This window comes from Salvelinus fontinalis, chromosome 8 (genome assembly GCF_029448725.1).
Source record: "Salvelinus fontinalis isolate EN_2023a chromosome 8, ASM2944872v1, whole genome shotgun sequence".
In the NCBI taxonomy this organism is placed as follows: domain Eukaryota; kingdom Metazoa; phylum Chordata; class Actinopteri; order Salmoniformes; family Salmonidae; genus Salvelinus; species Salvelinus fontinalis.
The window spans coordinates 8,805,105-8,823,699 of NC_074672.1; the positions used below are offsets into that span (position 1 = coordinate 8,805,105).

The 18,595-nt window shown below is 40.9% G+C and overlaps 1 protein-coding gene across 1 annotated transcript in view; it reads left to right on the plus strand.

The window, feature by feature from the left end:
- The window catches only part of LOC129860471 (kazrin-like), a 167,288-nt gene that overhangs the window by 121,104 nt on the left and 27,589 nt on the right, over nucleotides 1–18,595 (plus strand). Inside the window, exons 6-8 of the mRNA XM_055930874.1 lie at nucleotides 4,600–4,792; nucleotides 5,138–5,274; nucleotides 5,872–5,995. Of these exons, the coding sequence (XP_055786849.1) occupies nucleotides 4,600–4,792; nucleotides 5,138–5,274; nucleotides 5,872–5,995 (454 nt within the window). The remainder of the gene's footprint in view (nucleotides 1–4,599; nucleotides 4,793–5,137; nucleotides 5,275–5,871; nucleotides 5,996–18,595) is intronic.

Genomic DNA, 18,595 nt, shown 5'->3' on the forward strand with positions numbered 1-18,595 from the left:
GGTTAACTTTAGCTAGCTATGACAATCAGTTTGTATTGCTAGTTAAAGCTTGCTGTTAGCTAGCCAGCTGACAGTAGATGGCTTGCTAGCTAGCTAACATTGCATGTATGAACTGTGTGTAGTGATATCATCTCAGAAAGCCATTTTGCATCCATTGTATAATAATGCAAAAATATTTGTATCTGGAATTTGTCTTTCACCATCAGTAGAAAACACCTGACTCTCCTCCACCAGTCATAAAAAGAGAATGGTCTAATGCCCCCCATTAAAAAGAGAGCTGGCCCAAGCAAGAAAAGGCAGCAGCACAGTCATCAACTACATGCACCATTTCTTCACCAACTACGGAGCTTGGGGAAACGCGTGTGGACCTGAATTGTGATAACTGCAGTGGCCAAAACAAGAACAAGTTTGTGCTCTGGTATTTTGCCTGGTGGACCATGACAGGTCAACATCCCACAGCTGGTTGGACTGGAGGATGGTACGGTGCTGGTGGATTGCTATGGCTGGCAACAACACCTGAAGTACAGAGTACTGCTGCCACAGATCAAGCAGTACCAGCCCTTCAGGTGAAAATCCTTTTCATTGCATTGTGTGAGGTTATTCTTCTTTTCTAAACTTGGGAGGTGAATTGATGTTGTGCAGGGTTGTAATGTCTTCAGATTTCTTTTGTTATTCCCTGTTTTACAGCTTCGATGCTCTGGAGCCTGGTGTTGTTGTCGCCAAGGAGCGTTGGGACTGTCGGGAACAGGTTTCAGCTACTGCGCAACGCTGACATCCTTCCTCCCATAGATGTTCTGCCTGTACAAGCACCACCTGGACTGGACACAGCTAGACAAACGTATCTTTTTGAGAAAATCAGGGAGTTTTGCGTCAAAGAGGCTGTGGACATCACATGCTCTGTACCAAAGTCAAGGGCAGGACAGAAACAGGCTCTCCGAAAATAGATTCCCTTGTTCATGCGTGGTTCGGACGGACCAGTCATCAGCACTATCTGCAGTGTCTCTATTCAAACGACTCTCTCCTAACACACTGCTGCTACAATTTTTTTTTTATCCTGCTGCTCAGCCACTTTACTTTACTTTATTGTATGCATATAACTACCTCATCTATCACTGATATCGTTATTGATATTGTTCTTGTATATACTGTATATCATTTTATTTATATCGACACTATCTATTTCTGATATTGCTACTATGCAAGTAACCATTTCGCTGTACCGTTTACACCTTCTGTAGAGACCAATCCACTTAGCAAGACTTAGCAAAATATTGATATATAAAATTAATATATACCACAACAATATCATGTGACCGTTTCAAGTGTCCACCACACAAATATATGGCGCATGCATCTGTTTATGTAAACAGATGTGTAAGTCGCTCTGGATAAGAGCCGCTCTTGTAAGTCGCTCTGGATAAGAGCGTCTGCTAAATGACGTAAATGTTTATGTACTGTACATGTGCACCTCACTCAGGTTACAACTCAGGTTGCATGGTCTTAACTTATGTATGGAATACTATGTAATAAGTGCGTGTATAGCAGTATATAAAGTATGCTAATGTACTGATGTGAAGGCATTTGGGTAGTGGTGTAAATTACGAAAGTAAAAATACTTTAAGTACTACTTAAGTATTTTTTGGAGGTATCTGTACTGTACATTCATATTTATATTTTTTGCAACTTTTACTTCACTACATTCTGAAAGAAAATAATGTACTTTTTACTGCATACACACCCAAAAGTACTCGTTACATTTTGACAGGAATATTGTCCAATTCGCGTCATCTAATTTTATAAAATATTTTATAATCTGGACACTTTCTGCTTACCTGGAGTTTTTCCCTTAATGTAGGCTACTACCACTTTTAGTCATAATCTTTACTACACGACTCATTGCTTAGCACATGACCTCAAATGTGAATCCTTAAAGAGATGGGTGGGGATGGTTTAAGAGGGTGTGAACAATGTTGAATGGGTGTAGACAAAGGAGAGCTCTCCAGAAGTTACCAAAAATTCAAAGGCCCTTTTCTCAAAAGTAAGTTTATCCACTTTCAAAGCAGAATTACTTTCCCATTGTTCCTCAGAAATGCAGTGTATGATATACCATTTTGTAGCTCTGAGTTTCTACTTTTATATACTTTCTACTTTCAATTTTGCTACATACAGTTGAAGTCGGAGGTTTACATACACCTTAGCCAAATACCTTTTAAACTCAGTTTTTCACAATTCCTGACATTTCATCCTAGTAAAAATTCCCTGTCTTAGGTCAGTTAGGATCACCATTTCGTTTTAAGAATGTGAAATGTCAGAATAATAGAAGAGAGAAGGATTTATTTCAGCTTTAATTTCTTTCCCAGTGGGTCAGAAGTTTACATACACTCAATTAGTATTTGGTAGCATTTCCTTTAAATTGTTTACCTTGGGTCAAACATTTCAGGTAGCCTTCCACATGCTTCCCCCAATAAATTGGGTGAATTATGGCCCATTCAGGTTTGTATGCCTCCTTGCTCGCACACACTTTTTCAGTTCTGCCCACAAATTTTCTATGGGATTGAAGTCAGGGCTTTGTGATGGCCACTCCAATACCTTGACTTTGTTGTCCTTAAGCCATTTTGCCACAACTTTGGAAGTTTGTCCATTTGGAAGACCCATGTGCGACCAAACTTTAACTTCCTGACTGATGTCTTGAGATGTTGCTTCAATATATCCACATAATTTTCCTACCTCATGATGCCATCTATTTTGTGAAGTGCACCAGTCCTTCCTGCAGCAAAGCACCCCCACAACATGATGCTGCCACCCCCGTGCTTCACAGTTTAGATGGTGCTCTTCGGCTTGCAAGCCTCCCCCTTTTTCCTCCAAACAAAATGATGGTCATTATGGCCAAACAGTTCTATTTTTAATTCATCAGACATTTCTCCAAAAAGTAAGAAATTTGTCCCCATGTGCAGTTGCAAACCGTAGTCTGGCTTTTTTATGGCGGTTTTGGAGCAGTGGCTTCTTCCTTGCTGAGCGGCCTTTCAGGTTATGTCGATATAGGACTTGTTTTACTGTGGATATAGATACATTTGTACCCGTTTCCTCCAGCATCTTCACAAGGTCCTTTGCTGTTGTTCTGGGATTGATTTGCACTTTTCGCAGCAACGTACGTTAATCTCTAGGAGACAGAACGCGTCTCCTTCCTGAGCGGTATGATGGCTGCGTGGTCCCATGGTGTTTATACTTGCGTACTATTGGTTTGTACAGTGATACCTTCAGGCGTTTGGAAATTGCTCCCAAGGATGAACCAAACTTGTGGAAGTCTGCAATTCATTTTTTGAGGTCTTGGCTGATTTCTTTAGATTTTCCCATGATGTCAAGCAAAGAGGTACTGAGTTTGAAGGTAGGCCTTGAAATACATCCACAGGTACACCTCCAATTGACTCAAATGATGTCAATTAGCCTACCAGAAGCTTCTAAAGCCACAACATAATTTTCTGGAATTTTCCAAGCTGTTTAAAGGCACAGTCAACTTAGTGTGTGTAAACTTCTGACCCATTGGAATTGTGATACAGTGAATTATAGTGAAATAATCTGTCTGTAAACAATTGTTGGAAAAATGACTTGTGTCAGGCTAACATAATGTCACAAAGCATGACTTCATATTTCCGAGTTAGTCTGATATTAGTTTCAAAAGACTTGAAATTGAATGGGAGCTAACTACTTAGCAAAAAATAAATTTACCAAAGTATTTCTTAATGTTTCACAAAATTACTGTAGCTGACTAATTTGATCATGCTTTGTGATACACCCGGTTTTATACGGTTTTAGTCCACACACCATATCGCCCCTGTCACCTACAGTAGAACCTGATGAACAACATTGGGGGAAATAATAAATTGGCCAGGCTTTTTTGTTCTGCCAGATCAGCGATGAGAAGGTTCTAGCTAGCGTGTCCCTCAGTCCTTCAGGTCTTGTTGGATGTAGCTGTCCGGTATATCAGGTCCCAGGCTCCCATGACTTATGATCTTAAATTTTTTTATTTACAATTTTATGATAATTAGATTTTTGCTCTAGCGCCATATGTACCTGATAGAGCAGATCTAGTCTCACGTGCGGCAGTAAACTGTCTGGCACGAGAGACTCTTTGGGAGGGAGACTAGGGCAGACCCAGGAGTTCTGACTGAACGGACGCACATTTGAGCGCCCCAGTCCGGTCTATTTACTCTGTGTTACAATTTATGCTATGAAATCCTGCGATTTCATTGGGGCAGTTCCCTCTCATAGGCAGGCCGTCTCTATTAAATTCTAACTTGCGAAGAGTCATGAATAGCCATCTTTCTGTAGGAAAAGGTCACAAAATCAAATCAAATGTTATTGTTCACATACACATGGTTAGCAGATGTTAATGCGAGTGTAGCGAAATGCTTGTGCTTCTAGTTCCGACCATGCAGTAATATCTAACAAGAAAACAAAATACTGCATAGTTTCCTAAGAACGCGAAGCGAGGCGGCCATCTGTCGGCACTGGAAGATGTTTCCGGCAGTGGTTAAAAATAGGCAGTGGTTAATGCTGCATGGGGCTGATGTGTTTGTGTGTGTATGTCTTCCCTCCCAGGCAAAGCAGTCCTTAGTGACCCTGACCAAGGATGTGCCTAAGCGGCACTCTCTGGCCATGCCCACTGAAGCGGTTGTCAACGGCAGCAACCAGGAGTGGGTGATGCACGCGGACCTGCCCCTCACCGCAGCCATCCGTCAGAGTCAGCACACCCTCTACCACATCCACACATGCCACCCCACCGACAGGCAAGGTAAGACACGCACACACACGCACACGCATTCATTCACAGTCACACAGGGTGACTGACACTGGTGATGCATTGCAGCGATATCTTCCTGATATCTTGAGGCATGGTAACATTTGAAAAAACGTATCTGTATATATTCGTCTGACTTTACAAACCGTTGCCTGCTCACAGTAGGTTAAAATCATATGATGCTCACCAGATTGTCAAAAGTATTTCCGGCTGATGTTGGGTTGGTGTTGGAGATGAATGATAAAAAATATATATATATATATATTGACCTTTAACAACCCATTTACCTGTTTTAAACCTGTTTCCAACATTTATCCTCCCCCTTCTTCTTTCGTCCAGTGGCTGCGGTCAGGGTGAGCCCGTGTCACTCCCGCCAGCCCTTCATTATCTCAGACGCCTCGGCCATGGAGGGTGACAGCTCATCCACCCCCAGTGACATAAATTCCCCTCGCCACAGGACACACTCCCTCTGCAATGTAAGAGCTGCCCACCCACCGCCGCATCGCTCCAAGTAATCAACTCTTTCACAACTCTACTCTACTCCTAATCTCTGCCAACATCTGTAAATAACTCCCATGCTCATTGACAAGACAGTGTAAACAGATATGGGATCAGGCCACTCTACTCCACCTCCGTTTCTTTCTCTGAAACACCTTGCGCTGTAGTTGAGGGAATTTCACCAGAACAGCCAGACTTAGACTTCAACAAAAAGTGGGTTTTCTTTGGGATAGTTGCCTAATATGCCTACATAGAGTTGCATTACAAATGAGAGGAATTCAATATTGACAGATAATCACAATTGGGCTGAGGTGTTGGTTTCTGGCTAGTGTTAGATATTTTCCTGTGAAACTATTATGTTGACATTATACAAGCCACTTCAACTGCGTTTTTTCCCCTATCTCTTAATGTGTTAATTACTTTGAATGTGCTGCCTATTAGAAAACAGACACGTGCCTGGCTAGTTCACTCAGTATCACCTTGTCCTTCTCCGTCATTCTCTCTCTCTATCGCCTTCCCTCACTCACTGTAGCTGTCTCATTATCTTTGATCTCTCCGCCACTCTCTCCCTGCAGTCACTAGAGGATCTGGAGGACCAGAAGCGTAAGAAGAAGAAAGAGAAGATGGGCCTGGGTTCTCTGTCACGTGTCTTCGCCCGGGGAAAGCAGCGCAAGTCAATGGAACCGGGTCTGTTTGATGGTACTTCAACTCCCGATTATTACATAGAGGAAGATGCAGACTGGTGAAAAGGTGGCAGAGAGTCCCACCTGTGTCCTTGAGTGATGATGTGTAAGAATGTTTTCTGTCAGTGTGTGTGTGTGTGTGTTTGGCCGTATGTGTGGGTGTGTGTGTACGTTTGTGTGGTGTCCATGGTTGGAGGCCATCTGAGAAGCCTGAGGCGGATCATGCTTCGCGGAAGTGCAAAACATAACAAGCAAATTGCATCTGTATGTACAGTATTGTAAATAGAGTGGGCAGTTTTAACCACCCTTAGGGGAGAGTGGGGTATGTTGAGACATTTTTTTACATTCAGCATCCCTACGTCAAGGGAAATCATATTCTGTCTAACAAAGATATCTACATTTTAGGATGTTGTGTATCCCCGGAAAGAATCAGAATGAATGTAAACGTAACATAGCTTGTCCAAAGTGGTCTCTTGGCACAACTTATTCCAGTTATCGAGTTGAGATGCCTTCAAATTTTTGTTCTGAATGAAATATTACCACCACCGTCTATCTTTCCCAAACACAATTCAACCCAATAACAATCACTGTCTTAATCATTTTGAGCATCTTTTAATTCAGGTTTAACACCTAACTTTTTAAAAACACTTTTAACATAGGCCAGGCCCAGTTAATGCATATCCCAGCGATATTGCCTTCACGCCTGGGAAGAAAGCACTTCAACTTGCCATTGGCCTGCCCCTTCCCAAATTGCTAAATAATACCCCAAGCAACTATTTTGACTACATTTGAAGTCAGAAGTTTACATACACTTAGGTTGGAGTCATTAAAACTCGTTTTTCAACCACTCCACAAAAGTTTTGTGAACAAACTATAGTTTTGGCAAGTCGGTTAGGAAATCTACTTTGTGCATGACACAAGTCATTTTTCCAACAGATTATTTCACTTAAAATTCACAAAATCACAATTCCTGTGGGTCAGAAGTTTACATACATTAAGTTGACTGTGCGTTTAAACAGCTTGGAAAATTCCAGAAAATTATGTCATGGCTTTAGAAGCTTCTGATAGGCTAATTGACATCCAACATTTGAGTCAATTGGAGGTGTGCCTGTGGATGTATTTCAAGGCCTACCTTCAAACTCAGTGCCTCTTTGCTTGACATCATGGGAAAATCAAAAGAAAACAGCCAATACCTCAGAAAAAACATTGTAGACCTCCACAAGTCTGGTTCATCAATGGGAGCAATTTCCAAACGCCTGAAGGTAACACGTTCATCTGTACAAACAATAGTACGCAAGTATAAACACCATGGGACCACGCAGCCATCATACCGCTCAGGAAGGAGACGCGTTCTGTCTCCTAGGGATGAACGTACTTTGGTGTGAAATGTGCAAATCAATCCCAGAACAACAGCAAAGGACCTTGTGAAGATGCTGGAGGAAACAGGTACAAAAGTATCTATATCCACAGTAAAACGAGTCCTATGTCAACATAACCTGAAAGGCCACTCAGCAAGGAAGAAGCCACTGCTCCAAAACCGCCATAAAAAGCCAGACTACGGTTTGCAACTGCACATGGGGACAAGATCTTACTTTTTGGAGAAATGTCATCTGGTCTGATGAATCAAAAATATAACTGTTTGGCCATAATGACCATCGTTATGTTTGGTGGAAAAAGGGGAACGCTTGCAAGCCGAAGAACACCATCCCAACCGTGAAGCATGGGGGTGGCAGCATCATGTTGTGGTGGTGCTTTGCTGCAGGAGAGACTGGTGCACTTCACAAAATAGATGGCATTATGTGGTAGGAAAATTATGTGGATATTTCGAAGCAACATCTCAAGACATCAGTCAGGAAGTTAAAGCTTGGTCGCAATTGGGTCTTCCAAATGGATAATGACACTAAGCATACTTCCAAAGTTGTGGCAAAATGGCAAAAGGACAACAAAGTCAAGGTATTGGAGTGGCCATCACAAAGCCCTGACATCAATCCTATAGAAAATGTGTGGGCAGAACTGAAAAAGTGTGTGCGAGCAAGGCCTACAATCCTGACTCAGTTACAGCAGCTCTGCCAGGAGGAATGGGCCAAAATTCAACCAACTTATTGTGGGAAGCGTGTGGAAGGCTACCCAAAATGTTTGACCCAAGTTAAACAATTTAAAGGCAATGCTACCAAATATGTATGTAAACTTCTGACCCACTGGGAAGGTGATGAAATAAATAAAATAAATCCTTCTCTCTACTATTGTTCTGACATTTCAAATTCTTCAAATAAAAGTGGGTATCCTTACTGACCTAAGACAGGGATTATTGCTAGGATTAAATGTCAGGAATTGTGAAAAACTGAGTTTAAATGTATTTGTTTAAGGTGTATGTAAACTTCCGACTTCAACTGTATATTAGCCCACACAGCTACAAGAATGCACTTTCATGCTAGGTTTAGGACCTCATAATGAAGCTTATAGAGACTCCAACTGATGTACAGAACAGCTGCTGTCCTCAGTTGCAACACTCACTCCTGAGTTCCAAACTGCCTCTGGAAGCAACTTCAGCACAAGAACTGTTCATCGGGAGAGTCATGAAATGGGTTTCCATGGCCGAGCAGCCACACACTATGATCACCATGCGCAATGCCAAGCGTCGGCTGAAGTGGTGTAAATCTCGGCGCCATTGGACTCTGGAAGAGTGGAAACGAAACGCGTTCTTTGGAATGACGAATCACGCTTCACCATCTGGCAGTCCGACGGACGAATCTGGGTGTGGCGGATGCCAAGAGAACACTACCTGCCCCAATGCATAGTGCCAAATGTAAAGTTTGGTGGAGGAGAAATAATGGTCTGGTGCTGTTTTATCATTGTTTGGGCTATGCCCCTTTGGAACAGTGATGGGAAACCTTAACCCTACAGCATAAATAACCTTCTAGACGATTCTGTGCATTCAACTTTGTGGCAACAGTTTGGGGAAAACCCCTTTTCTGTTTCAGCATGACAATGCCCCCGGGCACAAAGCAAGGCCCATGCAGAAATGGTTTGTCAAGATTGGTGTGGAAGAACTTGACTGGCCTGCACAGAGCCCTGACCTCAACCCCATCGAACACCTTTGGGATGAATTGGAACACCAACTGAGAGACAGGCCTAATCGCCCAAAATCAGTGCACGACCTCACTAATGCTCTTGCGGCTGAGTGGAAGCAAGTCACCCCCAGTGTAATGTTCTAATGGAAAAAAAGCTTTCCCAGAAGAGTGGAGGATTTTATAGCAGCAAAGAGGGAACCAATTTCATATTAATGCCCATGATTTTGGCCATGTAGTGTGTGTGTGTATAGATATATATATATATATATATATATATATATATATATATATATATATATATATATATATATATATATATATATATATATTAGTTTTTCTGAATATATTTTTTTTTACTCAAACCACCCGCGGGCTGGATTGGACACCTTCCATATGTTTGACACCACTGGTTTAGATTCATGCATCATTGTACAAATCTGTCGTTCTGCCCCTGAACAAGGCAGTTAACCCACTGTTCCTAGGCCGTCATTGAAAATAAGAATTTGTTCTTAACTTAACTGACTTGCCTAGTTAAATAAAGTTCATATAAAATAAGATTTAACCTATAACACAATAAATGAATTTGACTTTGTAAACACTTTTGGGGCCTAACTTGCTTACCACTTTTTCCATGTGGTTTCTTCCTTCACAGATTCCATGAAATTATGACCTCTTCCTACATATTTGGTCACATTGTTAATTTTGTATTTAGTTTCCCAGAAACAATGAGTGGCGCAACAAACCCTGTAGCTCGACTTACACCACTTTCCCCTATTTGTGGATATGTTTACTATATCTGCCGAGCAAAAAGTGTCTGTATTTGATTCTCTTAATTGTCTTTATTATTTGGAACTTTTGTTTTCGATAACTGCAAACTTGAAGGAATGCTGTATGTGTAAATAACACTCATTATGCACTTTGTGCTTGTCTTTTTTCCCTGGAATGACTTTTTTTTCAATATAATCTTTGACCTCCTCCCTGCTTCTTGTTTAACTTATACTCCCCATTAATTGTCATGCTTGGTCCAATCCCTCCACGCGACCACTTTGAGGAAGGTTTCCTGTAGGCAATGTGCAAACTCCTCAACTAACCTCTCGTCAAACTATGATGTGATGTCAAAAACTCACTAAATACCCACAAATATGTTCATAATCTTCCTTACCACCAAGAAAGTTCAAAAACATTGACTGTCATTCAAATCCCATTTTTAAAGGGGGCAATCTGTAATTGATACATACATTTTTTTACTTCAATTAATGATATATTCTTCAAGAACTAATGAGAATATAACTTAGATGCCTCATGAGCTTAGTTCAACTGTCGTACCCCATCAGAACCCAAAATATGAGCTTATTTTGTAAACAATGTAATTGTAAACAAATATTGTAGAGCCTTAAAACATGGTTAAAACTATAATGTTGAGTTATACCATGGCATTGTTGAATATGTTTCTGATTGGCTTGAAGGCCATTCTAGAGCGTGCATTATTTCCCTATAACACATGGTATACAGTGCCTTCAGAAACACCTCTTGACTTTATCTACATTTTGTTGTATTACAGCCTGAATTTTAAATGGATTAAATTGAGATTTTGTATCACTGATCTAAACACAATATCCCATAATGTCAAAGTGGAATTAGATTTGAGATTTGTTTTATTATTAATTAACAAATTTAAGCTGAAATGTCTTGACTCAACAAGTATTCAAACACTTTGTTATGGCAGCCATAAATACGTTTAGGAGTAAAAATGTCTCTATACCACACACATACAATTATTTGTAAGGTCCCTCAGTTGAGCAGCGAATTTCAAACAGATTCAACCACAAAGACCAGGGAAGTTGTCCAATGCCTCGAAAAGAAGGCCACCTATTGGTATATGAAAAAAAAGCTGATATTGAATATACCTTTCAGCATGGGAAAGTTATTAATTACACTTTGGATGGAGTGTCAATACACCCAGTCACTACAAAGTTACAGGCGTCCTTCCTAACTCAGTTGCCGGAGAGGAAGGAAACAAACACTTTGTTATGGCAAGCATAACTACGTTTTCCCCCAGAGGAAAAAGAAGCTGAAAGCTGAGGAAATCGACCAGAAATGCTGCTGTCACTGATTCAAGCATGTAAATGTGCATGCGTAGAGCTCCCCGTTTCCTAAAAGCATGGCGATTGATAAAATATCTGAACGTTAGAAACTGTTGGCAGGACCTCTCTCATTTTTCTGACTATCAGTCAAAAGGAGTTAGGGAGGGAGCTAGTTCTAAAATATGAGTTTTACGACTTTCACAGATATCTTAAATAGGAATGGATAGCTCATCCCTTTGCAATGTATTTGTCAAACTAGTGGACATCTGATGGACATCCTCAAATTCTTATTCTGAGGAATTCCCTGAAAGGTCACCGGTGGAGTTGCACATTTTGGGGAATATTCAGATGTGGGAATTAATGGGAATATATGCAAATTAATATGAATACCATTTCAATGTAGATGTTTTTGCATTGGATATATTTACCATATCATATGGAGACATAAACATAAACCTTTTACCTTATCATAAGTAGACATAATGATTAAATCCTTCCAATAGAAAAATAAATAAATAAATGTAGTTACGAATTGAACTTTAATTGAGTTGCCTCTTCACATGGGATGATTTCACAGAACAACAAAGTAAATGGAATATTGAATGATCCCCAATGATCCATCGTATCTCCCAAAAACATTATTAACATACAGTGCCTTGCAAAAGTATTCATCCCCCTTGGTGTTTTTCCTATTTTGTTGCATTACAATCTATAATTTAAATAGATTTTTATTTGGATTTAATGTAATGGACATACACAAAATTGTTTAAATTGGTGAATTGAAATGAAAAAAATTACTTCTTTCAAAGAATTCCAAAAAATTGAAAATTGAAAAGTGATGCGTACATATGTTTTCACCCCCTTTGCTATGAAGCCCCTAAATAAGATCTGGTGCAACCAATTACCTTCAGAACGCACATAATTAGTTAAATAAAAACCACTTTTGTGCAATCTAAGTGTCACAAGATCTGTCACATGATCTCAGTATATATACACCTATTCTGAAAGGCCCCAGAGTCTGCAACACCACTAAGCAAAGGGCACCATGAAGACCAAGGAGCGCTCCATACAGGTCAGGGACAACGTTGTGGAGAAGTACAAACCCAACACCTCTCATCATCCCGAGAATACCAACCCCACAGTGAAGCATGGTGGCGGCAGCATTATGCTGTGGGGATGTTTTTCATCGGCAGGGACTGGGAAACTGGTCAGAATTGAAGCAATGATGGATGGTGCTAAATACAGGAAAATTCTTGGGGGGGAAACCTGTTTCAGTCTTCCAGAGATTTGAGACTGGTAGGGAGGTTCACCTTCCAGCAAGACAATGACCCTAAGCAGACTGCTAAAGCAGAAAGCATGTAGTCCTTCGCTCAGACAGTGTAGTAATGTGGGCTCAATAGCATCTCATTAGTGTGCAAGACCTTGAGAATCAGCTGTACATGTGATGGAAGAATGCACTGTGCATACAGAGGGTTGCAATTCCATTGAATTGGGGATAGTTTAACCAAAATATGCCACTAGACCTAGAATTGCCTTATGTGTATCCCACAAAAAAAAGGTTCACTGTTATAAGCTAACTTTTTGATGAATTTAAGCAAAATCCTCCAAATTCCAGGGCTTAACTTCCCATGGAAAGTTTCCTACCCTTTGCAACCCGGTATTAAGTCCAACATTTCAACAGCTTTCAGAGAGCAAAGCAGCTCGAGAGTTTTAATCCTATTTTAATTATGAGGATTATCACATTGTTCAGAGGGAAATCCAAAATAATAAATTCAGCTTTTATTCTAAATTACCCTTATCCTCAAAACTGCAGAATTAATTGATGCTCTTTTCAAGTAGATGGAATATACTTGCAGCTCTGAAACACGATATAGCCTATAAGCTTGTTATGGTTTCACTGTTACAAGTGGCTCTAATTTCAATGTTATACAGTAGACAACACTGGTCCATACTGAAAAGTACACTACCTTGCAACCTGTTTGCAGCAGGAATTGACATAGGAACGTGTCAATAAGGTCACTACAACACCACCTCCACACACCTTTAGCCACCCTTAGCTCTTCTCCTGCTCTCTAGTTTGCTGGTGAAATTGACAGACAATACAGCTTCAGGTTCGATTGACAAGCGTGAGAGTGTGATGGGGCACGGGTGGTAGGATGGGTTGAGAGAAGAAAGTATTTCTGATGAGCAGTTATGCTGCGGGTTAAAACCAAATTGAGCCGAGCTAATCAAACTGAAATAACGGCACACCATATCCCTCCCCCGGGCTAGACCAAGAAACACCCATCAAATTTGGGGGTTCAAGCCATAGCTGAAAAGGCAATTAAATAGGTACCAAGGGTTAATAGTGTTTTTCTCTGGGGAAAAAAACAAGATAGATTATATTTTTATCATTTTTCCAGAAGTCTGCAGAAGTCTGCCTTGCTTTATAGGAAATCCACATTGACATTGAACGGCTAATGGTTCATCCTACCTTCTAGAGAATGGAAAGGAAAATAAACAAATTCATATGAAATTGCTACTTTAGTAATTGGAGGTCCCCCAATAAACATGTAAAAGATTATGGTGTGTGGCAGCAATTCTCAACTGGGGTCGCGGGAGGTTTTGAATGGGCCGCAGGTGTCTGAGTAAAAAATATTTCTAAAAGTATTTTTTAATAAAAGAAATTGGGGGGGTGAAAAATACTCAAGTCTGAATTTAAACTACTAAGCTAGGTAGAACATTTGAAGGAATTATAATAAAAAATTGCTTTCCAGATGGCATTTTGGCAACAACAAAAAAATGCAAAGCTAATATTGCTAGAATTGGGTCGTAACAGACAATTTGGGTCCCTTGGCAAAACCAGTAGAGAATCGCTGGTGTATGGGACCCTATACAAATGGTATCTCATTCATAGGCATCTCACTCACAGACGCTTATGTCAACAACTACAGGTTGCATACCCTATGTCATGTGGTTGGCTGTCTACATCTTGACGGTGCATTTAGGGTCCATTTATTGGAGTTATTATTTAGGGTCCTTAAATGGAATATCCGTAAAACAGGAATATATATCGGAATATCAAAGCCTATTCTCCTGCTGGAACACCCTATCAAATTAACATTATATCATTTTATGCTGCAACATAATTCCCTTTCATTTCTTAATTGAATATTAAAACATTTTATAAATGAGGAAACATTATTGAAATTGCTATTAAAGAGTTTTATTTAAAGTAAAATAATTGGTCTCAAATGAGGCTCAAGCCGTGAGGACTAGAAGATGTTTAGCACTTGAGGGGGTTGTAAATAACTTATAATGGCATGGCAACAAAAATGTGAAGAAATTAAATGAGGATTATTTTTTAATAAAATAAATAACACTGAATTTCCACGTGGCTTTCCTCTCTTTCCTGTGTTTGTTTGTTTGTGGTATGCTGTAATCCTATTCCCTCGTCATGCTGGGAGGGCTGCCATCTTCTGTCACAGGAGTGGCAGCTTCCCCCAGCTGGCAGAGTCCATCTGTGACGGGGCTCCATCCCAATTCTCCCAAATGGCTGCCTTTCCTCTTTGACTCCTTCACCTCATGGCCACTTAGACATGACCTGGGCTCAAATAGAGACATTACTGTGCAGCCATATTCATCGACATGGCAAAGGCTTTCGACTCTGTCAATCACAACATTCTTATTGGCAGACTCAACAGCCTTGGTTTCTCAAATGATTGCCTCGCTTGGTTCACCAACTACTTCTCCGATAGAGTTCAGTATGTCAAATCGGAGGGCCTGTTGTCCGGACCTCTGGCAGTCTCTATGGGGGTGCCACAGGGTTCAATTCTCGGGCCGACTCTCTTCTCTGTATACATCAATGATGTCGCTCTCGCTGCTGGTGATTCTTTGATCCACCTCTACGCAGAAGACACCATTCTGTATACCTCTGGCCCTTCTTTGGACACTGTGTTAAAAAACTTCCCAATGAGCTTCAATGCCATACAACTCTCATTCCGTGATCTCCAACTGCTCTTAAATGCAAGTAAAACTAAATGCATGCTCTTCAACCGATCGCTGCCCGCCCGTCCAGCATCACTACTCTGGACGGTTCTGACTTAGAATATGTGGACAACTATAAATACCTAGGTGTCTGGTTAGACTGTAAACTCTCCTTCCAGACTCACATTAAACATCTCCAAATTAAATCTAGAATCGGCTTCCTATTTCGCAACAAAGCATCCTTGACTCATGCTGCCAAACATACCCTCATAAAACTGACCATCCTACCGATCCTCGACTTCGGCGATGTCATTTACAAAATAGCCTCCAACACTCTACTCAACAAATTGGATGCAGTCTATCACAGTTCCATCCGCTTTGTCACCCACCACTGCGACCTGTATGCTCTCGTTGGCTGGCCCTCGCTTCATACTCGTCGCCAAACCCACTGGCTCCAGGTCATCTACAAGTCTCTGCTCGGTAAAGCCCCGCCTTATCTCAGCTCACTGGTCACCATAGCAGCACCCACCTGTAGCATGCGCTCCAGCAGGTATATCTCACTGGTCACCCCCAAAGTCTAAAATTCCTTTTTGCCGCTTCTCTTTCCAGTTCTCTGCTGCCAATGACTGGTACGAATTGCAAAAATCTCTGAAGCTGGAGACTCTTACCTCCCTCACTAGCTTTAAGCACCAGCTGTCAGAGCAGCTCACAGATCACTGCACCTGTACATAGCTCAACTGTAAATAGCCCATCCAATCTACCTCATCCCCATACTGGATATATTTATTTATCTTGCTCCTTTGCACCCCAGTATCTCAACTTGCACATTCATCCTCTGCACATCTACCATTCCAGTGTTTTTAATTGCTATATTGTAATTACTTTGCCACCATGGCCTATTTATTGCCTAACCTCTCTTATCCTACCTCATTTGCACATGCTGTATATAGATTTTCCTGCTGTATTATTGATTGTATGTTTGTTTATTCCATGTGTAACTCTGTGTTGTTGTATGTGTCGAACTGCTTTGCTTTATCTTGGCTAGGTCGCAGTTGCAAATGGGAACTTGTTCTCAACTAGCCTACCTGGTTAAACAAAGGTGAAAAATAAAATAAATAAAAATAGTATTCTCATATTTTTTCAAATATGAGATCGTTTTTCAAGAAGATCTGAGAATAGTTAAGGATGTCATTTGAGATGGTTGGAATGTAGCCCATACTGTATGTTAGCAAACAGTGTCAGTAACATTCTCCCATAACCTTTAACCTCTCTAATACTACTGCCACCCTGTCTGACCTCTGACCTCCACCGTCTCGTAACCCAGGAAGCAGCCGTGAGTGCATCTCACACCCAATACTAATTCCAAATGATTCGCCACAGCACATTTAGCCCCTTACAATCAGGGTTGTGTTCATTAGGCACCAAATTATGAAAATGGATTGGAACAGGGAGGACCTGCCTGGAATTGTCTAATAGGAGATGGCGATTTTTATTTTAGTTTGCGAAACAAATTGTTGTTGTGTGCGCTAATGTACACGATCAAGTTCTATCAAACTGGGTTGCAGACTGTGTGCGGACTCTGGATGTAGGAAACATGCTCGTTTTGAATCCAGCACTGCTTCAAGTTGACCAGTGTTGGAATATAATATAATCACATTTTCCTGTGAAGTAGACTACACAGTAGACCTACTGTGTATACTTCTGGATGAGTTTACATACAGTTCCAGTTAAATGTTTGGACACACCTACTCATTCAAGGGTATTTCTTTATTTTTACTATTTTTTACATTGTAGAATAAAAGTGAAGATATCAAAACTATGAAATAACACAAATAGAATCATGTAGTAACCATAAAAGTGTTAAACAAATCAAAATATATTTGAGATTATTCAAAGTAGCCACCCTTTGTCTTGATAATAGCTTTGCACACTCTTGGCATTCTCTCAACAAGCTTCACCTGGAATGCTTTTCCCAACAGTCTTGAAGGAGTTCCCACATATGCTGAGCACTTGTTGGCTGCTTTTCCTTCACTCTGCGGACAACTCATCCCAACCATCTCAATTGGGTTGAGGTCGGGTGATTCTGGAGGCCAGGTCATCTGATGCAGCACTCCATCATTCTTCTTCTTGGTAAATAGCCCGTACACAGCCTGGAGGTGTGTTGGGTCAGTGTCCTGTTGAAAAACGAATGATAGTCCCACTAAGCGCAAACCAGATGGGATGGTGTATCACTGCAGAATGCTGTGGTAGCCATGCTGGTTAAATGTGCCTTGAAGTCTAAATAAATCACAGTGTCACCAGAAAAGCACCCCCACACTTCCTCCTCCATGCTTCACAGTGGGAACCACACATGCGGAGATCATCCTTTTACCTACTCTGCATCTCACAAAGACGCCGCGGTTGGAACCAGAAATTTAAAATTTGGACTCATCAGACCGAAGGACAGATTACCACTAGTCTAATGTCCATTGCCTGTGTTTCTTGGCCCAAACAAGTTTCTTATTATTGGTGTCCTTTAGTAGTAGTTTCTTTGCAGCAATTCAATCATGAAGGCCTGATTCCCGCAGTCTCTTCTGAACAGTTGATGCTGAGATGTGTCTGTTACGTGAACTCTGTGGAGCAGTTATTAAGGCTGCAATTTCTGAGGCTGGTAACTCTAATGAACTTATCCTCTGCAGCAGAGGTAACTCTGGGTCTTCCTTTCCTGTGACGGTCCTCATGACAGCCAGTTTCATCATAGCACTTGATGGTTTTTGAGGCTACACTTGAAGAAACTTTAAAAGTTCTTGAAATGTTCCGGATTGACTGACCTTCATGTCTTAAAGTAATGATGGCCTGTCATTTCTCTTTGCTTATTTTAGCTGATCTTGCCATAATATGGACTTGGTCTTTTACCAAATAGGGCTATCTTCTGTATACCACCCCTACCTCGTGAGACATAACTGATTGGCTCAAATGCATTAAGAAGGAAAGAAATTCCACAAATGAATTTAACAGTACTGTACACTGAACAAAAATATGAACAGAAAATGTAAAGTGTTGGTCCCATGAGCTGAAATAAAAGATCCCTGAAATGTTCAATAAGCACAAAAATATTTTCTCTCATAAAAATGTGTGCACAAATTTGTTTACATCCCTGTTAGTGAGCATTTTTCCTTTGACAGATAATCCAGCCACCTGACAGATGTAGTTTCTCAAGAAGTTGATTCAACAGCATGATCAATACACAGGTGTACCTTGTGCTGGGGACAATAAAAGGAGTATAAAATGTGGAGTTTTGTCACACAACACAATGCCACAGATGTCTCAAGTTTTGAGGGAGCGTGCAATTGACATGCTGACTGCAGGAATGTCCATCAGAGCTGTTTCCAATTTCTCTACCATAAGCCGCCTTCGTCTTTTTAGAGAATTTGGCAGTACGTCCAACCGGCCTCACAACCACAGACCACATGTATGGCATCATTTGGGGGAGCTGAAGTCAACATTGTGAACATA